The sequence below is a fragment of the Cavia porcellus genome, unplaced genomic scaffold (assembly GCF_034190915.1).
Source record: "Cavia porcellus strain 051 isolate PalLab524CR breed Dunkin Hartley unplaced genomic scaffold, mCavPor4.1 scaffold_16, whole genome shotgun sequence".
Classification (NCBI taxonomy): Eukaryota; Metazoa; Chordata; class Mammalia; order Rodentia; family Caviidae; genus Cavia; species Cavia porcellus.
The window spans coordinates 14,043,463-14,066,556 of record NW_026947499.1 but is presented as its reverse complement, the minus strand read 5'-3'; the positions used below and the strand labels follow the sequence as shown (position 1 = coordinate 14,066,556).

The 23,094-nt window shown below is 56.5% G+C and overlaps 2 protein-coding genes across 12 annotated transcripts in view; one reads left to right on the top strand and one right to left on the bottom strand.

The window, feature by feature from the left end:
• Positions 1 to 7,889: 7,889 nt before the first annotated feature.
• On the bottom strand, positions 7,890 to 11,147 carry LOC134470644 (uncharacterized). Of its 10 annotated transcripts, none has more exons than XR_010039648.1 (5): positions 10,767 to 11,087; positions 10,270 to 10,366; positions 9,277 to 9,316; positions 8,605 to 8,935; positions 7,890 to 8,403 (listed from the first exon to the last, which is right to left on the bottom strand). XR_010039648.1 is itself a non-coding variant. In XM_063225724.1 (4 exons), the coding sequence occupies exons 1-4, from the start codon at positions 10,929 to 10,931 to the stop codon at positions 8,897 to 8,899; spliced, it is 435 nt and encodes a 144-aa protein (XP_063081794.1). In that variant the 5' UTR covers positions 10,932 to 11,147; the 3' UTR covers positions 7,890 to 8,896. The 10 variants fall into 10 exon arrangements, 6 of the variants coding, with proteins under 6 accessions (XP_063081794.1, XP_063081793.1, XP_063081791.1 ...); XR_010039649.1 differs by having other exon boundaries at positions 7,890 to 8,400; XR_010039646.1 differs by having other exon boundaries at positions 8,605 to 9,316; positions 10,762 to 11,132.
• Positions 9,651 to 23,094, top strand: part of Tesc (tescalcin) — a 35,655-nt gene continuing 22,211 nt past the window's right edge. Inside the window, exon 1 of one of the 2 annotated variants that reach the window (XM_063225719.1) lies at positions 9,651 to 9,812. In XM_063225719.1, the coding sequence (XP_063081789.1) occupies positions 9,755 to 9,812 (58 nt within the window). In that variant the 5' untranslated portion in view covers positions 9,651 to 9,754. The remainder of the gene's footprint in view (positions 9,813 to 23,094) is intronic. The other variant, XM_063225718.1, reaches the window with a different exon arrangement.

Sequence of the window (23,094 nt, the reverse complement as noted above, 5' to 3'; positions counted from 1 at the left end):
GGGTCCGGGAAGGGAAGGAGGCGCTAGGAGGAGGGGCCACTTTAACTCCACTGACTTGAAAAGGGTGTGCAAATTGGTGCAGCCACTGTGGAAAACAGCGTGAGAGACCTCAGAAAATGCAGTGTGACCCACCAGCTACACTTCCCGGTATGTCCCCCGAAAGAAATCAGCACCTCAGAGAGAAGCCTGCCTCCTGTTGTTCACAACAACAGCCAAGAAATGCAAACAGTTCTAAATGTCCATCCACAAAGGAACGCATGAAGATGTGCCCAGACTGGCGCTCTTCCCGTGTGTGTGTCCCGTGTGTGCACACACAGTGTCATTCAGTCTGCCGAGAGGTCCCCGCAGTGCCTATAATCCCAGCACTCTGGGAGGCTGAGGCAGGAGGACGGCAACTATGAACCCAGAATGGGCAGCCTAGCGAGACCTCGACTCAAAATTTAGGAAGTGGAGAGGAGGGGAGCCTGGGAGTGTGGCTCCGCGGTAGGGCTCGGGGTTCAACCCCCAGCACCACACACAAAGCAACACAAACTTCTCAGGTGATTGCCTCCCATGGCATTTGCACATGCACTTCATGCAGATTTCCTGCACACCGCGCGTGTGACATTGCACATGCGTGTTATACAGCTCTCCTGCGCACAGCCGTGCACGTACAGCTGCTTGTAGCACACGGCACGTCACAGTAGGACAGCTTCAAGAGCAGTCTGGGCTGCACAGGACTTTTTTCCTGGCGCCTTAATCTTAGTCTCAGTTTCCCTCTTTCTACAGTGAGGTCTTGCTTCGTGACTCCTGGGAAGCTTGATAAGTCAGAGTTTAAAAATGTATCACCGCTGACTCTGGGAGAGCCCCACATGTGTCCCCCCGGGCCTCATCTGCAAGGAGGACCGAGGCTGACTCATCCTGAATAAACACTGAAGCCACAGAGGTGACTCGGCCAAGGTCACGCTGACATTAGCGCCAAACACCTGACGCCTCCTTCCCCTGGGTTGTCTCCCCGCAAAGTCAGCCACAGTGGGTTTATCAGAGCATCAGAATGTCTGCAGGTGAGGCTCCCAGCGCCAGCAGGAGCAGGGTGCAGGTGCCCCCAGCCCTGTTCCTGCACTCAATGGCGCTGGGCACCATCCTGCACCATTCCGTCCCCCGGGTATGAGGTTAATGAGCTCCGGCTCCAGCCCAGCTGCCAGTGCTACGCACAGCCCCTGGTCAGGTGGCCAGAACTCTCCAGGAAAACAAGAGGGCACCCATCGGGCCTGGCCATCGTAGCTGCAGTCCCACCACCAGGTGGCTGCATCTGTGACATGCCTTCCTCCACCCTGCCTGTACCTCTGAAGGACGCCTCCTCCCCTGGGTCTCAGCCAGCGGAGAGTCCAGTTTCATCTGGCTGGATTACAGTCCCAGGTCGGTCTCATCTGCCCCGATGGGAGGAGATAGTGGTCCTCAGATGGGGGTGATTGGGGGTCGCCTGGGAGATGGACAGTACCCTTACCTACACGGACACCCTTCCTGCCCACTGCAGATTTAATGGGGTGGGTCTGGGAGTGGCCGAGCGAGCAGTGGACCTTCTGCCCAAGTCCCAAAACGCATGCTGGAGGTCACTCTGCACCTGGGCTCTGGGACCCTGGAGGGCAGGGCCACCTCCCAAGTCCTCGGCAGGAGACGTCAGCCCATGCTGCTGCTTGTAAACACATGGGTCCCCGGAGAGAGCTGACTGTTTTGAATATCAAGCAAGTCCGAAAGCAGCCGCCCGTCTGCCCGGTACAATGTCAGAAGCAGACCCGCCTTACACAGCTCCAGGGCCCCTGGCCTCCCAGGCTGTGCGGCAGAGCTGGGCGGATGGACCGACCAGTGCTGTAGCCCTTTGCTTCGTGTTCCCCCTGCCTCCTGGCTCCTGGGTCCTCCCGGGCCTGCCCTCTACCCAGAAATCCACAGGCTTCTCTCTTAGGTCTTGGGCCCCGGTGGGAGCCCCAGGTTTCCCAAAACTTATGGCCCTGTCTCCGTTCCCCCTTTCCATAGAGCTCAGACCTGCTTAGTCACTAAGTCCTTGTCACCTGCAACACCTGCGGGGCACAGCTGCTCTTGGCAAACTCCCACCCAGCCCCCAAGAGCACTGGAGTGCTGGGCTCTGTGTGAGTGATTCCTAAGTAACCAGTGTACCCATTTTGCAGATGGGGACCAGGGATTAATGAGCTCCGGCTCCAGCCCAGCTGCCAGTGCTACCCACAGCTCCTGGTCAGGTGGCCAGAACTCTCCAGGAAAACAAGAGGGCACCCATCCAGCCTGGCCAGCGTAGCTGCATAAATCACTTGCCTGAGGCCAAAGACAGGAGCCTAGATCTGTGGGGAGGGGCACCGTCCACCCTGCCCCCACTTGAGTCTCAGGCCCTGTGTTGTCTCCTTGATGAGTGGCCACACTGAGGCTCTGTTTACGCCTCTATGAATGATCAGGCTTGAACTACGCGATTCTAAGGGGCTCTGGGACCCTGCCTCAACCCCCACTTGGCTCCCACCGGAAATGGGGGAGGAGGGAGGAGACCAGGCTTCTCTCCTGCTCTGCTCCCCCAGGCCCCTCCATCGGTTAAAATGATGACCCCTGCCCAGGATTTTCACCCTTCTTTGCTGGCAGCAGGGACCCCAGAGTCCCTTTCACCCCACCCTCTTGCCATGCGATGTCTCCCCTTCACAACCCTCCCATGTGCAGAGCAGAGCGGCCCGGTCCCCATGTGTGGGGCACAGGGAACCCCGGGAGGTTCCTGAGAGTGGATGCAGGAAGCCGCTCTCCATGTCAGTGGTGGCGGGCCTGGCTCTGCTGATTCAGCGCAACTGTAGGGCTGGGGCCTCGGGCTGTGCAGCGTCTGTCCGGGCTGGCCCTGCAGATGGGAGGTGCCCACTGCCTCTTCCCAGGTAAACCCCAAATTATCCACTGCGCCGAGCCTGAACCCCAGTGTATACTTATCATCCCTGCCCCCAGGCACTCTGCAAGTCTCAAGGGGCCTCGTCCTGGGCCCAGGGCGGGGGGCACAGCTCGTGGCTGGGATGCCCACCTCACTGCCCCTGGGCTAGGGAGGCCCCTGGACGGGGCTGGGGGGTGGAGTTGGCCCTCCTGGCTGCACCACTGTTCGCAGCCTGCAGTGTCACCAGGCAGGGCAGCTCCCGGTGCAGCTGAGTCAGTGCCCGGTGTCACACCAAAAGCAGGGGCTTCCCCTAGTGTCCCTGAAGTCCAGACAGCCAGAGGGACAGTGACAGCAGAGGATGACACACTGGGACCTCGATTCTCCCCACAGAGGTGACCCTGCACCTGACGTTGGATGAGGGTCTCCCTCCCTGCACCTGGACATGGGGTCCCTTGCTGCAGGTGCCTGGGGACACTGAGGTGGTGAGGAGACAGCATCTCAGTCCAAGGGCGCTGTCCTGGCTCCCGCGTGGTCCAGGACACGAGCCCAGCACGTCGGGCGCGCAGGGTCTCAAGCAAGCGCCCTAGACCTCTGTTTTTTGCCCTGGAGCTGTGGGAGCTCAGGCGCCCTTCCTGGGTGGCCTCATGGAGTGGGCATCCGGTCAGCAGCGCCCTTGTTAAACAGGCAGCTCGAGTGGCCTCCTGCAGCCTTGGTCCCACGCAAAGGACTGTGGGGGGAGAAGGCTGCAGAGCTGTGACTCAGGGAGGATCACAGGACGCAGAGGTGCTGAGCTCTTGGGAAAGGGGACCTGGGCTGCCGCTCAGTGAGTCAGCAGACGGAAGGAATGGATTTCCCTTTGCTGCCAGCCGAGTAACCTTGCTCCAGGTGAGAGAGACTTGCAAGACGCAGCCCTGGGTTGAGGGTCAGGGTAGCCCCTCAGGGCGCTGCTACTTTGCAAACTCCATAAGCTTAAGCCTTCAATCTGAGCCCTTGGGCTCAGTTTCTGGCTCTGTCCCTCAAGGGGGATAGATTGCATGCATTCAGTGGTGCCTGTTAAATGAGGCGCACTAAGGAGAGTTCTAATGTAGCTGCCACATGTGCATCCCCCTAGTCTGCCACAGCACCTGCTTTGGAAGCAGAACACATGAAAGAGACGACATCACCCTCACTATGATGTTCTGGTGTCTCAGAATGAGGCCTGCTTGGGGATTCAAGCAGATATTTGTGTGCAAGTCACAGGTCTTTGTTCACAGCAAAAGGATCACAGCAGCCAAAAGTTGGAAACAATTCAGGTGTCCCTCAATGGAAGAACAGGTAAGTCACAGGGTGGAATATTACTCACCCATGGAAAAGACAAAGGCTGAAAACACAGGCTGAGTGGGCAAAAACAGATACAAAAGGTCACCTATTTTGTGATTTCATTTATGCAGCACAAACAGACAGAAAGCAGGCTGGTGGGTCTCCGTTGCTGGGGAGGGTGGGTGTGCTCACAGGGCTGGCTGATGACTAACGGTGATGAGAATCTCTTGGGATGAAGAAATTATTCCAAAAACTGATGATAGTGATGGTTGCACAACTCTGTGCAGGTAAGAGAGACCACTGGACTGCACGCTGCAAGGGAATTGTGTGAATTCTGCCTCAGCAGAACTGTTCCTCTTCCCTAAGATGTCTACATCACAGTCACCTGGAGCTCTTGTTTAACATACATTTCTGGGCCTCCTGAGCTGGCCTATCTGGATCCAGGAGCCAGAATTTAAATAAAGAATCCAGACAACTCAGACTCAAAGAAGCAGCCCTCCAGGCAGCCTGCTCAGCTCTGTCTGTGGCCCTGGGACTTCAAATTGTAAAATAAGTCTGTATTTTTCTGTTTCGTCTGCAACAAATTACTACCAATTAAGTAGCCTAAACACCCCAGATATATTATCCTACAGTTTGGGGTGGGGGTCAGAAACCAGAAATGGGTCTCAGCAGGAAAATCAAGGTGATCATCAGGGCTGGGTTCCCACTAAGGGCTGGGCGTGGACAGTCTGTTTTCTTGTATTTCCTAGGATGCAAAGGCCGCCTGCATTCCTTGGCTTGTGGACTCCTCCTCCATCTCCAAGCCAGCAATGGCTGGCTGGATCTTCTACAGCCCGTCATTCTTGACTCTGCCTCTCCTGCTTCCCCATTTCTTGTCTAGGGTCTCTCATGATGGCCCTGGGTCCCCCTAGAAAATCCAGGCCCAACTCCCCCATCTCCAGAGTGGCCAGTGAGCAGCCTGAGTCCTCCTTCTCGTGCAGTGCATAGGTTCCAGGCACTAAGATGTGCCTTTCCCAGCATGTCTTCCACAAGCTCCCACCTATTGTTGGCTGGTGTAGGATGCTTTCCCTCACATCACAGGTAAGGACGGAATAAAATCTTCCCACCTGGAGCCCTCCCTGAGCTGCCTGGAAGGGCCCCCACCACTCTGCCAAGCCTGCCCCACACCATATAAAGTGATGGCGAAGTTAAAATAGATTTTGGGCCCCTGCCATCGCTTTCTGCTTCGCTGATAAGTTTGTTTCTCAGACAACAATGCAGTTTGAAGCCTTTTCAGGGATCAGCTTCCATTTGCTCCCTGCAAGTTCAAGTACCAGGTCACTATTTATAAATAATAGAAAACCATGCTCAAGTCCCTCTCCCCAAGAGCACCGGGCTCCTATTTTGAGCTGGCCAGCCCCACACCCACCTCTGCAGAGCTGCAGCCCTCTGAGGTCTGGATGGGGCTATGGCCAGGGGTAGAGACAAAGATCTGGTGGCTCAGAGGGGCAGAGGTTGGGTCCCTTGCAGCTGGAGCATCTGGAGTAGACACCAGAGTGGCCATGTCCCAGGAATCAGGAGGACATGACTGTCCAGTTTCAGATTGAATTTAAAGCTCTCAGAAAATGAGAAGGAGCAGCAGTTCTAAAATGTCCCTGCTGAGGTCACCTCCAAGGCCAAGCCTGGTTCAAGCCTTGGCCCTTGCTAGATTGCCCGTGAATTGTGGTACCCATTCTACAGAGCAGACCCTGGGGTCAGAGTGGCAGCACACCCAGCCGGGGCAGACAAGCTGGGCTCCAGCCAGATCCGAAGCCACTTCCCACAGCAGATGAGCCATCAGCGTCCCTCCAGGGAGAAAGGATAAAGATAACCAGAAGGACAAGTGTAATTCAGAGTGCAGACTTCAGATGACACTTCTGGGCTCCAATGAAGCTAAAACCAAGAGGCCGAGACACACGGGCCAGCAGGAGAGCTCAGACGTGCTCTTGACAACAATCAGTCCTTGTTGGAGCCAAAGCCCAGGTGTGGCCACCCCCCGGCTGTCCTGCTCTGGGTGTGTTTGGCAGAGCATCGCTAACTGATGCTTGTTTGATGTGGCTTAGGCTTGTTCTTCTCTAAGTCAGAGGCCAAGCAAGATGCCACCTGGAGTCCGTGTAAATGTCTTGGAATCAGTGGCTAAAGACGGTTTTGTCACTCTCAGCACATGAGCAAGCTGTGGGAGTTTCCCCACGCCCAGCGATTAGAGGGGACGGGGTGGGGTAGAAACACCTGTTCAGAGGACTTCAGTCCGCACCCTGACTCTGGCCCACAGCCCATTCTGAACACCTTGGCTTCGTCATGGATGAAACGGGGATGTGTGTGTGGCGGGGGCTGCCGAGACGGTCTATTCACATCTCTGGCCTTCCAGGTCCTGGGGTCCCTGAGATCAGGGATTCGCTCAATGGTGAACGTGTGACTGACTGAAGCCAGGAAGGGACGGCTGCACGGTGGTTCGCAGGGATCGGCCTATGCTGACCCCCTGGAGTGGACTGTTAGCTGGGCCTGGTGGTGCACACCTGCGTTCCTAGCAGTGTGGGAGCCTGAAGCAGGAGGATGGCAAGATTGAGCCCTGTTTGGGTGACTTACAGAGACCCCGTCTCTATATAAAAATAAAAAAGGGCTGGGGAATTAGCTCTGCTGCAGAGGTTCTGGGGTTCAGTTCCAGCACACCCCCCCCCCGTCCCCCCCTACATAGTTAACTGTTCATCAGGTCTGCGAGTCCACCCTTAAATGACTGGTGGCTTAAAAATCTGCCATATAAGTGTTTACACTACGGAAACTGGCAAATGTCACAGATCAAGACTCCCCCGCCACTTGGGTTTTTTTGTGTTTGTTTGGGGGGGGTCCTGCTGTATAACTCGGAGTTCGGGCTGGCCTTAGCTCACTACGATGACCATGCTGGCTTCCAGCGCATGGCAGTCTTCCCACCGCACCCTCCGGAGTGCTGGGATCACAGGCCTGTGCCACCACGCCCGCTCTGTCTCTTCTCAGAGTCTGTTTACCAGCAAACTGCCACACATGTGGTGCTTTACAGACGCGGATCCTCACTTCACCCCCACTTGCCCCAATCAGGAAGGCATCACTGCTGTTGCCATTTTACAGGTGGGGAAACTGAGGCTCAGGGAAGGTTCAGCACTTGCCGGAGTCTGGTGCTGTGGCCCTCTCTGACTAAAAGGTGGCACAGTGGCACGAAGACCCTCCCTGGCATCCCTGGGACCAGCCAGCCTCTGGCGTCACAGGTACCAGCCATGCATGTGACTCACGTTGATACGGAGACAAACACAGATATTTTTGGCCACAGCTTTTAATCAGCTCCTGGGGTGGGGCGGGGGGGGGGGGGTCTCCTCTGGGAGAAGAAAGACAGTTGCCAGGCGACCAAAGCAGTCCACAGAAGGTCGTCCTGTGAGACAGGACCACAAAGCTCGTCCCCAGGGGTGCTGCTTCTCTCCAAACAGCAAATGCAATCAGCGCCAGACCCCACGCACTGCTCCAGACCTCATGGCGCTCTAGTGACGCCAGCAGGGCCATCAGAAGAACTGATTGAGTGAAGTGACCTTTGGAACCCGGCAGCCACAAGCTTTGTGTGTCGGGAGCCCCGCTGGAGGCAGACGGCGGGCGCTGCTGCAGGGGCCCACGCTGACTCCGAGAGACGGCCATCCGAGAGATGGCCATCCGAGGTGTATTTGGCTACGGTGTGTCCTTTTGGCACCAGTGGCAGGGACAGTCACAAAGTCCGTGCAGCTCAGCTTCAGGGGGATCACAGCAGCTCCCCAGGGGGACTTCTGGCTTGAACATCCCTGATTTCTGTGGGGACCCTGTTCTGTGGGGCTGCTTGCTCTGTCACTGCCTGGGTATACCTGTCTCCAACTCCACCAGGGGTTCCCTGGAGAAAAAAACAGGGTCTCTATTCCTAGCTGGGGCCTGGACATAGTAGGTTCTCAATAAACATACAGTGAATAAACGAATGAATGCAAAAAATCATGCCTTGGTCTATCTTCCTGCTGCACTGATTATTTCTCCTGCAGTTAGGAGTAAGTTCTACACAGGTCGCCCTCTGTCCCAGCTCCCTGCTGGCAGAAGTGGCTTGCCTGACTGAGAAGACCTGAGGCCAAGTTCACACTGCAGTCAGAGGAGGAGGTAGGTGTTCCAGGAGGATTCCAAGAGCTTGTCAGGAGGCGGCAGCAGCCAGCAATCTGCTGCAGAGAGGGTATCCAGTAGGAACTGCTGCTATCTCAGTGAGATCACAAAGTTGTGTACCCCTTAACCCTCCCTGCCCCACTGACACTGTGTCCATTCTGGGAGCCCCTGTTGGGGGAGTGGTCACTTGCGGCCTCCCCCGTAGACACCCATCATTGCCCCTTGAATCGTTTCCAAAAAGCACAATTACACGAACTGACCTTGCACTCTGGCAGTTGTTGGACACTGGGCTGTCTCAGGGGCTCTGACCCCTTTCCTGGGCTCCCACCTCCAGTTCTGCCTGAGTTTTCAGAATTAGTCCCACCTCAAAAGCCGTCGGTGGGCCTGCAGTCCAGCCGGCTCAACCAGCTGATGTCCCATGCCCAGCATTTCCCAGCTGGCCTCGGTCCCAGCATCAAAATGCAGATTCCAGGTCTGCCTGGGACAGAGTACCCGGGGGCTGGCTCTGTAGCCCCAGAAGGTTTCGGGAGCACCCTGGTGGCTCTGAAGGCCTCACTGCTGCTGGAAGGGGCTGTGACACTGAGTGTGGCCCTGTGGATGACAGGAAGGTGCTGCTGAGACCTAGCCTGGAGCCTCATCCCACAGCCTGGCACCCAGGACAGACAGTGAGTGCCTCGTAATCACCGTGTTGCCCAGCACTGGAGAGCCCAACAGCCCAGCCTCAGGCAGGAACTTGGGCCCTGACCCCCTGGCCTTCCTGGGCATTGGTTCCTCCACCATAAGGGAACCCCGACTTCCTCCTGTGCGGCTCTGTCCACCACCTTTATCTACAACCGGCCAGAGGCAAACTCCGGGTGGGCGGAGCTCTCGGCTCCAAAAGTTAGAGACCCGGCTCGGCCCGAGTGGGGGTGGGTGGGGGTTAGGACGGTCACCTGGGTGTGTCCAGACTGTCCGCTCGGGATAGAGGTGGTCCTAGGACAACAGGATGCGAATTCCAGATGGATTATTATTACTGTTGCTGGACCTCCTTCCCCGTCCCCGCGGGGCCGCGCGCCCGGCAGCTGGGAGGACGCGGGGCGAGCCGGGGTGGGCGGGCCGTCGGGGGGCTGCTCGCCGACCCTCCCCGCGAGCCCGCCCACAGCTGCTCCTCCGCACACCGCAGCACGCTGCACGGCGGGGAGTGGGGTCCTCGGGGGCCTCCCGACCGCGCCTGGGTTCCCGGCCGGGGCCGAGCCCGGATCCCCATCCTCTTTCCCGCCCCGCCCCGCCCCCGCCCGGCAGGCCGAACCCGGCGTGCGCTAGGACCGCGCGCGCCGCCGCCGCCGCTATAAGAGGCCGCGCTCGGGCCCCACGCGGGCCCGCGCCCACGACGCCACCGCGCGGACGGGCGGCCGGAGCGGGCTGCGCACCATGGGCGCTGCGCACTCGGCGTCCGAGGAGGTGCGGGAGCTGCAGGGCAAGACCGGCTGTGAGTACCGCGCGGGCCCGCCGCGCCCTGGGCCGCGCCTCAGTCTCCGCCTCCGCGAATGGGCTCCCGCGGCGGCCGGTGCGGTCGGGCGCGCCGCGCGGGCGGAAAGTTTTGAAGTGGCCGGCGCGGGGTGGAGCCGGGCCGCGGTGAGCTCAGGCGGGGGCTCGGCCCTGCGCCCCTCGGCGCCCGCGCACCCCACCGCCGGAGCCGCAGAGCTGCACCCGCACCGCCCGGGCGCCGCGGGCACGGGGCCGAGCTGCCGCAGGGAGCGCGGAGGAAGCCGAGTCCGGGGTCCGGCCGGCCCGGGCACGCGACCTGAGCCTGACCTCGGGCACCCGGTTCCGCGGCGGGCTCTCTGGGGCGGTGGGCCCGGGGGGAGGAAGGCCAGCCCGGCGGTGCTGCTGCTAACCCTCCCGGTCACCCCGCGGGCTGTGTGACCTTGGGCCAGTCGCTGTACCTCTCGGATTCCCAGGGGAGAGAAGTTCTGCTGGTGCCGGTCCGTGCTCCAGACTCGGGGCTGCAGATGGTGCTGGGAAGGAGTTGGCTCCTGGCACCTGCTTGGCAGTTAAGGGCAGAAAGCCGGTATCCAGCTGAAAATGAGCCCCTGTGCGCCCTAGCTAAATGCCCCTTCCTAGGAGAACCGGATGAAAATGCCAGAAAGCCTTTAATAGCTAGTGTGTGTGTGTGTGTGTGCGTTCACACTTCCCTGTATGTGTGCATCTGCGTGTAGTATACAATTATATGCACCTAGAGGGGGGAAAAACTGCCTTGTGCGTGCTGGCTGTAGGAGGGCTCTGTGTTGGAGAAGAGTATGTGTGTGTGACTGCGTTATCTGCGGGAGCTACAGGAGGATGTTTGTGGAGCTTCGCTGTCAGCTTTTCCATTTTGAATTATGCAAACGTTTTACCTAGTCAAAAAGTTGTAAAAAAAAAAAAAAAGTTGTGTAAACCTGACCCCGCTGCCGCTGCCGAAGAGAGAGGAGAAGTGTCGATTCCCCGGCCCGTTCTTTCTCGGGTTTCTCGTCTTTTTATTGTTCCTCCAGCGCCGTCTGGGTGCCTCCTGCCACTTCCTCTGTACTGCTGGGATTCCTGCAGCAGGGGCCCCTCCACCCCGGGGCATTCTGGGGGAATTCCACCTGTGAGGGGGCTTTGACAGATGATGGAGCTCAGAGCATGCTGGGAGTCCCCTCGGTTTCCTGGGTCCCCTGGAGATGACAGATGCTGCGCTCCCGCTGGTGGCTCCTGGATGCAGCTGGTTCTGCCTCCCTCCTGGCTGCCCAGAGCTCACATTTCACACCCCTAGCGGGGAGGGGCAGGAAGAGGACCAGGAAGGAGGCTCTGAGGTCTGATTGCAGGGGAGAAGGAATGCCCCCAGATCTCTGAACTTTAGATGGATGGAAGGGGTCCCCAGGCCTCTGAAGGGCAGTACAGTCTGGACTGGTACAGTCTGGACACTTGTATCCATTTACCAAATATTTAGGGACTGAGTGAGGGCTGGGAATTTAGAGAGGCTGACATTCCCAAGGGAGACACAGTAAACAAACTAGTCTACAGGGTTAAGCTCTGTGAACCAGATATAGCAGATGAGCATGGTGGTGGTGGTGGTGGGTTGTACATTTTTTTGGACTATTATAGAAACTCAAATAAGAAGGAGCCAGCCACACAGCCATTGGCAAGAACATTTTGGGCAGAGGGAACAGCAAATGCAAAGGCCCTGTGGCAGGAACAAGTTGGTAACTGTAACTGAGAACTGTGGGGGATGACACAGCAGTCTTCAGGGCTGGAGCTGTGGCGGGAGCCTGACTTTGAGGAACTGGCCTTGAGTGAGTGCCCTGTGCTGAGTCTACGTTTCATCTACTAGAAAACAGACATGGCAACAGTAGCTTCTGGAGCTGGGGAATGAGTTAACCGGAAGTGTTTGTGTTACAGATCATCGTTACACTCGTTTGTACATCCCGGGCGCTTGGAGCACAGCGAGGAGTTAAGTCCTGGGCTCCCTCCCAGTGACTGTGAGCAGGTGGCTTTGCCTCCCTGAGGCTCCACGGCCCCTCAGACCCCTGGGTAGTCTCGTGAGTGAAGCAGGCTGTGTTCGTGTGTGACGTGTGCTAGTCCGGGCACGGGAGAACGTGTGTTCCCGGGGCTGGCAGGGCGACTCCCATAAGAACCCCTCGAGTGTCCTTCAGAAAGGTGGGGGCTGTTCCTGAGGGCAGCTGTGCCCCTGGGTTGGTGGTGCCCCCAGCACTGTGCACACACGTGCGTGGAATCTGTGTGCAGATCCTCCAGGAAAGCGACACTATGGGGCCAGTTACAGATGAGGAAACTGAGGCTCAGAGAAATAAAGCAGCTTGCCCGCAGCCCCAGAGCTGGCGAAGTGAGGTAGGCGGTGGAAGGATCTCCAAGGCTGCTTCTTCCCACAGCTTTGCTTTCATTGTGTTTAGTCGTCTCTTAGATTTCTAGGAACCCAGAAGGGGTAGGTAAAGCCCACTCCTGTTGTTCCTACCTCCGGACCTTTGCACAAGCTGTCCCCAACCCCCGCAGCACTCTTTCTGTTCTATTATGTGGTTTGCCCACCATCATCTGGGGTAAGATGTCAGACCTTTTCTCTAAAGCCAATCTCCTTACAAAGCTAATGCTCTTTACCACACAGGGCTTGGCTTAGCTGTGGTTCCCTTCCACAAAGCCATCCCTGGCTCCTCTCCACCAGGCCTTTGTGAGCCAGCTCTTGTCTTCATCCTCAGTCTCTCTCGCTGCTGTGCTCCCTCCTGTCACAGCAGGCATCATTCTCTGTCATAATCGTCAGCTCTGTCACCCCTCCAGACTGGCAGCTCCCCGAGAGCACAGAACTCTCTGCTGTGTTCATCTTGGTGCGTGGATCTCTGTTTGCTGGGAGAATGCAGGAGGCCTTAGAGGCAAGGGCGAGGTCGCTGGACACTTCCAAGAGGCCTTGCCACCTTCCCCAGCGGGCCGCCACAGGTCTCTGGTTCCTGCTCCACACACTGAGCACCCAGGCCTCCAGCACTGAGCCAGCCTCGCCAGAAATAGGTCTGAGCAGGCAGCCACCCACGCAGGGCATCTGCGGGTCTGCACGCCCACTCCCTCCTCCAGCCTGCTCTGGCTTTGATTGATTTGCAGCATAAACAAGCAGGCGTGCTTCAGGAGATGGACAGCCTACCTGGATTGCTAAGATCCTCTTGAGCAGCCAAGCCCAGCTGCGCTGGTGGCCTCTGAGTTTTGTGTCTGAGCTCATGTCTCCCACGCAGGGACCCTGTCGGCCCCCAGGATCCTGCATCAGAGCCAGGCCCACCCTGAGCTCTCCTGGAGGCAGCCCCGCTCTGGTCCCCCAGTGCCTGCTCCCTCGTGGGGTCCCTAAGGAAATGTCAGAGGACTCGGAGAATAGCAGGCTCGGCACAGAGCCCGGGTCAGCTCTGGGGCACCGCTGCTGTTACCGGGTACCCGTCACCCGCCTAACGCCAGGCCAAGCAGTTCTGTGGCAGCCAGCGGACCCCGCCCAGGCCCGGGCCATGAAGTGGCTGTCCAAGGCGACAGGCCGACGGGCCGCAGACTTGGGGTCCACTCCGGCTCTCACCCTGGGCAGAGCCGGAGGGCAGGCTGTGAGCCTGAGGCCGGCCGTGGGCACGCGCTGGTCTTCCTACCAGATCCGTACCTGGGACGCACTGTGCCCTGCTGCCGCCCCGTGCCGTGTTCCGGCTTCTTGAGGAGCTGTACCAGGGGGACCAGGGAGAATCACTGCCCTCCAAGAAGCTTGGGGCCACCCAGGACTGCTGCAGACAGAGACGTACTGGGGGACGCAGTGGTGACCAGCACGTTCTGCGCTGTCACTCCCCAGAGCCCCGCTGCTGCCCAGTCCTGGCCATCCCAGCTGCCTCTGTTTTGCTGTTCCCTGTGGTGATGTGTCCTGGTCCCGGCGTCCTCAGGGAATCCGAGACGCAGGGCTGTCCAGTGCCTCTGGGCTCTCCCCAAGTTCCTGAAGCAGTGCTGGCATGTTCCATTGCGTGCAAATTACGCCTGGGAAGAAAATTATTAAAACAATTACAGTTGTAGTTTACAGTCATGAAGCATTATGGCTTCACGGCAAAGAGGACAGACAGGCCGGGGCGGCCGGGGAGGACCGTCCTTCTGCAGGCTGGGCGCTCTGGGTGGGCAGGGGCGGCACAGCTTGGAGTCATCAGCACAGTGCTGAAGACCACGCAGGAACACGCAGGTGACACCAACCTCTTGGTGCCGACTTCCGTGCCCTCCTCCAGGCACCTCAGGGTGGATGCTGTGCGAGCACTGGGGAGCAGGCAGGCAGGCGGAAGGGTTCCGGCCCTGCTCCGGCCCGAGATGGTGGCTGTCACTGTGCAGCTGGATGCGTCATCTCTGCACGGTGACGGCTGCAGAGCGGGGCCCTGGAGGTGGCCTCGAGGTCCCGCTGTGTGACCTGCTGGGCTGTCTCAGCCAGTGGTGCCCTTTCTGAGCTGCCAGTGCTGTCCCTTTGAAAAGGCACCAGGTGACAGCCTTCTGTGGTCTGTCATGGACACCGGCTGTCAGCCACCTGCAGTCTCCTAAGAGCCCCCTGAGGGCTGGGCTGTCGTTGTTGCCAGTTTACAGATGGAGAAACTGAGGCTCAGGCATGTGAAGTGACTGGCTGAGGTCCTGTAGATGCCAGAATCAACTCCCTCACGTGGCCTTCCAGTGGGGTTTTCTAGGTGGGGAGCAAGTGCCTCCCACCTGACAGACACCCACAGGATACAGAGGCTCCAAGTCTGCAAGTCCTGATACCTTGGAGAGGCGATGTCACCCCATGATTGCGTCCCCAGTGATCCCCACCCTTGTCCACTCAGCTGGGCAGTTGTTCCTTGAGGCAGATAGGGGTGATGTGGAAAGTTCTAGAACATGTATGCTCGCTGAGGGGGCCCGTGAGGGGGGTGGGTGGCATGTCTGGGAGGAAGAGGCAGTGGCTTCTGGGGTGGGGGCTCACACCTGTCCTGAGGAGCTCTGTGTGTCCCTGCTGGGAGTCGTGACTGCACCCAGGCTGTGTGGCCTGGGTAACTGGATCCCCTCCCCGTCTCTCTGCCTGCCCCCCAACTCCAGCAGGGTGGCCCGTGCTGAGTTAATGGTCCTCATGCCCTGACAGAAGCTCGGCGCTGGCAGAGCACTTGAGTCCTGGGGGCTTCGGTGGAGGGGATGAGGTGCCTGCTGCTCTGGGAGGAAAAGTCAGGGCTGCCTCTGCCCGGCCAGGTGACAGTGTGAGGTGAGGGCCCGCAGCGGGGAGCCAGGCACCCCAGTCCTGCCAGCCAGCCTGTCACTGGCTTCATTATTAATTCATCCGGCCTGAAGGTCGAATGGGTGACTTCCGCCAGTGACTGTGGTTACCTTAGCACTAGGACAGAGAGGTCCTTTGTTGTCCCTGTGGTGTGACCTTTGCAGATGGGCACACTGTCAGGAGCGGGCCTTCCGCTGCTGGCACAGCTCCCCGGGGGGTGGCAGAACTCAGAGGAGGTCCTGAGTGCTCGGTGTTGGTGGCAGACAGAAAATATGGGCACCAGTGGCAGGACCGAGTCACTGACCGGCCCCGGGAGGGGAAGGGAAAGCGGGTTGTGCCCATGGTGGGCAGAGGTTGGAAGGGGGCTCCTCAGCCAGGGTGCCATGGTCCTGGTGACCAGAGACCCTCAAAGGAGCGCCCAGCACATCACAGGCCTTGCCCGGCCGGGAGTTCTGAGGGTTCCCTTGACCTCAGCCAGGATCCCACGGGGCAGGTGGACGGTGCCCTCCCGTTGCCCTTTGCCAGCAGACTGATGTGGGTTTGAATCCTGACACTGCCCCTTAGATGAGGCACTTGGTGTCTCAGGGCCTCGACATACACATCTGTTTAATGGAAATAGAACTGTGTCATTGTTGAGGATCAAATGGGGATCTGAATGCAGTTCTTGGGATACCCTAAGTGCCCGGTACTTAGCTGTTGGCAAGGACAGGCTGAGCATTCCTGATCTGAAATCCAAAGTGCGCAAATCCAAACTCTGAGGACCAGCGTGAGCCCACAGTGGAAAATTCCACCCTGCCCTGGTGTGACAGTGCAGGACACAGGCACACTGTGAGATCCCTCTTTGGTCACGTGTGTAACACAGACACGGAACATCAGCTAGTGTTCTCTTCAGACGTGGGTCCCATCCCCCGGATAACTTCGTATTTATAGGCGCTGTCCTATTTTCTCTTTATTTAAAAACCCTAAGAATTGGTATTTTAGGGAGACGCTGCTTCTTCCATATGGAGTTTGTTTCTTTGTTATACTTTCCCATAGATTTTTCAGCAAGGCTTTGTGAGTTACAAACCTGGAAAAAAGTTCTGCATCCATGAACAATTGACTGTTTGGCTGGGTATAAAATTTTGGCTCACTAGATATTTTCTCACAGTATGTTGTTTTTGCTCTGTGTTTTTTAAAATTTTATTTTATTTTAAAGATAGTAAAATCCAACAGAACAGAACAAAGCCAATCAAAACAATGCAGCAAAATTGGTACAGAACTTCAAAGCAGGATATTAAAAAAAAACCACAACTACCATAGTGTATCTTGTTTATCTTCACAGTAGTTGTCCATTCCATCAGGAACAGCAAAATCAAACCCAAAGCAAAACAGAATGAAACCAATCAAAACAGAAAACTAAATAAAGCAAAAACAATTTATCAGAACAAAGCAAAACAGAACAATGTTGGATTTCAAAGACAGACAGAAGGAAATCCCCCACATTTGCTGTATTGCACACTGTCATCCTCCCAAGAGATGCTCAGACCACTGGCCCCAGCCTGCAAAATCCACCAACAACACAAGCATTTAGATGCTTTATGTACCTTAGTTGCCGTCAGCTCAGCCTGTGTGTGCTCCGAGCCAGCGGGTTGCTTCGCAGGGTGGGCCGGTGCTTTCGGTCTGTTAATGCTATTGAGAAACCAGCTCTTTGTCTACTCAATATTTGTGCAAATTTATTTTTGCTGATGTTTTGTATATGCTGCGTAAGTGTGAATTTGTTTTTCTTTATTCTTCCTGCAGATGATTTATGTTATTTAATTCTACAGAAGATTCGCATCTTTACATGTTGGATCATCTTTTTCTGTTCTGAATGACTCTTGTTTCCCTTTGAACCCAGGGCCTTGGCACTGAGCTACATCCAGGGGTTTTTTTTGTTTGTTTTTTTTCTCATGTTTTAAAATTTTGAGACACAGTCTAAGCTGCAGAAAGATTGAGCTAGCAATTCTCCCGCCTCGGCTTCCCAGAGTGCTGGAACCCAGATGTGTGCCAGCATGCCTGGCAGGTCATTTCTTTAGCTGTTCTGATTCATTCTTTAGCCATCACAACTTTGCTGCCTTAACCTACTAAGTTTTTTGTTTAATTTACATGACTTTAAAGAAAATGTGCTACATAGCTTTAAAATTCCGTTTTTTTGTAATGATTCCTCCTGTTTGTAGTGACTCGAGGTCTGCTATGTCCTGTCTTGTGCCGTACCTTGAGGGGACCGTCTCTGTAGACTCTTTGGTGTCGGGGTTCGCTGACCTGTGTGATTCCAGCTTCAATCATGAGCTGATCTTTGATGAGCCCCCAGCCTGCCCCGGTCCCCCTCAGGGCTCCCTGGCTCGGGTACTTGGCCTGTGCTGTGCTAAGTCCCCCCGGGTTTCCCGCCTTCTCAGTGTGCTGTGCTGAGTCCCCCCGGGTTCCTGCCCTGTCAGGGTGCTGTGCTAAGTCCCCCCGGGGTTCCCGCCTTCTCAGTGTGCTGTGCTGAGTCGGGTTCCCGCCCTTCAGAAACAGTTCTGCTTCACTTCCTAGTCGAGGTGATGCAGCTCACAGGTAGAGCACATGGCTGACAGGCGCAGGCCCCGGCTTCCACCCAGCACTGCAGACAGACAGACAGACAGACAGACAGATAGAGAAAAACAGCAGCAGCCCTCGTCGGATGGGGTTTCCGTAGCAGTTAGGGTTTCTGCCCGAGGTGCGGCACAGGCCTTGCGATGCCTCAGTGATGCTGCCCTTTGCCCTGCCACCTCCCAGCAGATGCAGCGTCCTTGTCCTCCTCGGGGTCAGGGGACAGCACTGTGACCTTCCTTCCACGGGAGTGGGGAGGGGTGTTGCATCTCAGCTGCCCTAGGGCCTCAGTGCAGGCCGTGAGCTCGCAGCTCACCCGGCTCACAGGGCGGGCTCCGAGTCCCTGCCCAGCGCTCAGGCTGTGCCCGCCTAACCCTGACAGCTCCGCCGCACCTGTCACTTGTCCTCCGGACCTCAGTGCCCCTGGCACCTTGGCCGGCGCTGTCTTCAGACTCTGTGGGGCGTTTCTCTCCTTGGCTCTGGGGTCGGAGTCCGGCAGTGGGGTGAGCCTTAGTCCGCCCAGAGGGGCCCGAGCTCTGTCTAAAAGTCCCGTGCAGCGCGCTCTGCACTCGGCTGAGTGTCCCCACCCGTTGGGCCTCCCATCAGTCCGGAAGGCAGCTCTGGGAGCGCTGGGAAACTGCTTTCTTAGATGTTTGAAAGACACCCACTCGCCAGAGTGCCAGTGATTCACAGTTGCTTTTCCCCTTCTGTTCTTTAGTCTTTTTATTAAAATGGAGACGTCTTTGTCTCCGCACTCATAAGGGATCTGTGCTCCCGGTGTGGACAGTTCTCGATCTGGGCGTGGAACAGAGCCAGTGGTCCTGAGGACGAGTTTCAGCGTCCACTGTTGTGCCAACAGAGCCGCGAGGCCTTGGGCCGGTGTCTCCAGCCCCCCGAGACTCAGGGCCGGGTCTGTACGGTCGGCGTGACAGCCACACGGGAGCTGTGGGCTGTGGAGGGGACAGTGTGTGCTGATGCCTGCCCAGTGCTTGGCTTAGTTCCTGCTTCTGAGTCAGTGCTGCCAGCGGATAGTTGCTGTTACTGCTACGAGGCAAATGGCACAGAGTGAAACGTGGTTGTAGGAAGATGAGCGTGGAAGAGTGGGCAGACTGAGCTTTTCAGAGCCGTGTGCGCCTACTCGGACAGCTTTCTGAGCCGCCTGGTTGCTCATGATCCAGCTACACCACCAGGCCTTTGTTTGGAGACAGTCTCCTGGGCCTTGCACTTGAAATTCTCCTGCCTCGGCTCCCAGGTAGCTGGGATTGCAGGCGTGTACTCAGTTTAAGCAAAGTGTATTCTGAAGGCAAATCAGTTTACTTTGCCCCACCCCCGTGATGCATTCTGTGCAGAAAAAGCCCACAGAGGTCCTAATAAGACCTTTGGTATCTGAGATTATAATAACAGTTGTCTCTGGGCTGCAGTCAGTCCAGGACAGCTCTGACTGGAAATTCTGTGGCTTTCACACTTACAAAGCTGGTTACAGTTTATATGAGAATGGTTACAAGGTACTGCTAAAAGCCAGCAGCCAGGCCTGGTGGCAGAGACCTGTCATCCCAGCTACGCAGGAGGCTGAGGCAGGAGGATGACAGGTGAGGCCTGCCTAACCCTTAAAAACAAAAAGATAGGGCTGGGGTTGTCTCTTAATGGCACAGTGCTTGCCTGTGAGTAAAAGGCAGCAGTCAGTCTTGACGTGCTGGCTCCGTGCTGGGAGCAGAGGCCGAGGCACCCACCGTGCCTTCTGCAGTGGATTCTGCCCGCAGCTCAGCGTGTGTGTGATGTGCACCCTGCAGGCCCTCCGCCCTCCCTGCCTCCCACCCCAGCTTAGTCACTGCTGTGGCTGTAGCTGCAGGTGGCACCTGACAAGTTGCCATTTCCCTCCTGAGAGCAGAGCAGCCAGACAGCATCACGGGGTCATTCAGGGACCTGGTGACTGTCGAGGTGACTCGAGTGCTTCTGCCTCCGCTCACCAGAACCAGGCTTGATTTCTTTTAAATGAGGCCTGAATCCACCTATCACAGCATTGAGCACGCTGAAGCCTCCAGCTCAGGTCAGGTGCAGTCACAGAGGTGCGCAGTGCCCTTGCTCCCGCCCTCCCCGGCCCCTCGCACCCCCAAGTCTGCTGGATCCCCTACGTCCTGTTGTGGAACTCCTGCACGTGGAGGCATGTAACGGTGGCCTTGGGTGACTGGCTCTATCACTGAAACAACCTACCTAGGTGGCTTCCGGAGGGAGGTGCTTCCCAGGGCCTGGAGGACAGGCTCAGCTGGCCCTGGCACGGATGGTGGCCGTGGGCAAAAGCGACAGCCACCGCCCCCCAGTCCCAGGAAGGAGGCGTGGCCGTGGAAGTGGGATATTCAGGCCTGTTCTCTGGCCCAGTCCCTGCTCTCATCCTGCCCTCCCTCTCCCTGTCTCATGCTCTTGACCTAGGTGCCTAGGTGACTGTCCTCGCCCCAGGGTGCCCTTGCTCAGCACAGCGGGGCTCACGCTCACAGTCACACAGCCAGCCAGCGCGCCCAGCTCCATCCCCAGCGCTGCAGGCCTTTTGTCAGTGCTGGTGCTGTTGCCTCCAGATCGCAGCCTCTGCCCTTGGCACTCCTGTTCGAGAGGCTGTGGAGAAGAAAGCTGCGCCGTGCTGCACCTGTTACCCTGCACCACAGCGGTAGCAGTGGCCCCCTGGCATCCTCCAGAGAGGACTGGCAGTGTGCAGCGTGCGCGTAGGCTGCAGGCGAGCACGACACCCTTTATATAACGGGCTGGGCAGCCATGGGCCCTGGGGTGTGGCCGAAGCCAGGCTCCCTAGTTTCTTGGCACCACTGTGCCCTAACTGGCAGGTTTCTGCCTCATTAACAACTGTGAGCATGAGCCTGTGGGGCGGCAGCTGGCCAGAGGGGACCATGACAGCCCTCCTGTGGGCCGAGGCCAGGGGCTCAGGGCAGGGTGCTGCGCCTGCTGGCCCAGCCGTGCCCAGGTGAGACTTTCAAACTGCGCACTAATTCACCCTCACTTTCAGATGTACAGTGCGGTAGCTTTTAGTTCGCATGTTTGCCAGGTTGTGCAGACATCACTGCGGTGAATTCTAGAGCATTTTATGACAACTCCACACCCGCCAGCAGTCACTGCCATGCTCCCCCACCCCGACCCCCAGGTTCAGATTTACTCATCTACTTTCCTCTCTGTGGGTTTGTATGTTTGGGGTATTCCATTTCATTGGAACCATATAATATAGTGGGTTTCTTGTCTTGTTTTGTTTTTGAGATAGAGTCTTACTATGTAGTTCAGGTGTCCGTGAACTCACTATAGCCAGGTTGACCTCGAACTCACAGCCTGATCCTCCGTCTCAGCCTCCCAGATGCTGGAGTTACAGGCATGCTGCATCACGCCCCGCCCATGTGATACGGTCTTTGTGTCTGGCATTTTTCACTTAGCAGAATGTTTTTAGGGTTTGTCAGCGCTAGCCTTTCACAGCTGGAAACTGTTCTGTCGTTTGAATGTGCTCCATTTTTGTCTGTCCACTCAATAGTTGATGGACATCGACTTTGTGTCACCTCTTGGTGCTTACAGTGATATCACTATGGACACTGATTTACCAGGTTTTGGGGGAGTGTATGGTTTTATTTTTTACGAAACGATCAGTGTGTATACAGAACGTAGGTTCCACTTTGCCATGTTTGTGCAGGCGCATAACACAGTCTGATTATTCTCGCTAACCACTCTTCTTCCCTGCCCTTTTCTTTCTAACTTCTGTGTTATCTAATTTCATGTTATCTCACTCTCGTTTTACGTTTTTTCGCTAGATCCCACGTACACGAGAAGATATGCGTTACTTATTTGCCGAGTCTGGCTTATGTTGCTTTCCTGCAGCCTTGTAACTTTGTTTTGACGGCTGATTGATGGTCCCTGGCGTGTGTATGCCTTGCTGTCCTTACCCAGGCATCTCCTGAGGGCGCCTGGGCCAGTCCGCAGCTGGGCTGTGAACTGCACACAGTAAATTTGGGGGTGCAGCTGTCTGTGGACTTTGATTCTTTTAGGGATGTGCTGAGGACCAGAACTGCTGGAACAAATGGTGGCTCTGTACCCGGCACTGCAAAATACAACTTCAAAAGTTAGAAGTCTTTTCTTCTTTGAGACATAAGCAAGGTCTGCAATCTTCCTCCTGCTGAGCCCATAACTAATGCCCCTGCCTGTCTGCAGCCCCACAGAAGCGACACAATGTGCAGATGGCCCAGGAGGCCGGGCCAGAGGGAGCTGAGCCGGGTTTCCCTTCCCTGGGAGGGGCGGGAGAGCGGAGGGTGGCCAGAGGTGACGAGCCAGCGTGGAGACCTGCACTGACTGTGTGTCTGCACCCAGCTCCATGCTGTGAAAGACCCTCGGCCACCTGGACCCGGGGACATGGTGGTTTGCAGCCAGTGGGCCCCTCGGCCTCCCCAGAACTAACTTTGAGGGGCTCCTCCTCTCTTTTACTGGAGCCTCACGCTGATTTCCATAGGGCTGCTCTCACTTCCGTCTGGGCGCCCTCCCGCCTGAGCCTCCTGCCTTCTCGCACACACCCTGGCGTCTCCCAGCTCCCCTCACGTCCCCCCGGGTCATGGACCAGGCCGGGATCCCCACAGCCCGCCCTGCACTTCTCTTTTCTCATTTTGTTTTTCATTACAGTTGTCAAGGTAAAAAAGAAAAACATCTACAAGCAAACCCAGCTGATTGCGGAGGAGAGACACAAGGGGCACCTCACCGTTCCCCCATCTGCGCTGCGTGTGCCCCTGCACGCGTGTGTGTCGGCACGAACCTCCACGTGTAAATCTTAGAGCCATTGAAAATGACACAAGGAACATTTTTCTGTGACCCACAATTTTTGAAAATACTTTTCTAAGGCTGTGTCACGCTCCGAGCTCCGGAGGTCCCAGGCTTTGTTTAACCAATTTGCTGAGGTTTCAGCTTTAAAATTCGTTTTCCAGGTCATTTTTCTTTAGTACTATAGCGCAGGGTGTTTGCATTCCTTGTGGGAACATTTTCTTTTTCGTGTCTGTTCTAATTAGGCAACAGTGCTTACTTTTATCTGTTCATCTCTGGACATTCATCTGAATTCCTCAGGGTGCATTTCTAGGGATCAAGTTCCTCGTGCAAAAGGTTTATATCGACACTAACGCAAATATAGGGGAGGGCAGAGTAACTAAATTTTCTAGTGACTGTGTATATAGATAATTCCAAATTGTCGAGTAGTCATATTTTAAAAAATAGGTGAAATTCATTTTAATACATTTTAGTTAGCCCATTACATATACATCAGTATTTCAACATATAAGCCAGATAAAATGTTACTGAGATATTTATTTTTAATGTTTTGTATGTGCATGTGGTACTGGGGATGGAGCCCGGTGCCTCTGCGACTAAGCGACGGTCTCAGCCCTTTTTAATTTTTTTTATTTTGAGACAG

Bases quoted from the DNA above. Each gene is read 5' to 3' on its own strand.
- LOC134470644 (XM_063225720.1), bottom strand. From the start codon at position 10,931: ATGCCCCGGGGTGGAGGGGCCCCTGCTGCAGGAATCCCAGCAGTACAG. The intron at 10,367-10,761 runs GTTTACACAACT...ACTGCCAAGCAG, and splicing joins GGCAGCGGCAGCGGGGTCAG to GTGCCAGGAGCCAACTCCTT. The intron at 9,317-10,269 runs GTACAGCGACTG...CTGTTGTCCTAG, and splicing joins CTCCCCTGGGAATCCGAGAG to GACCACCTCTATCCCGAGCG.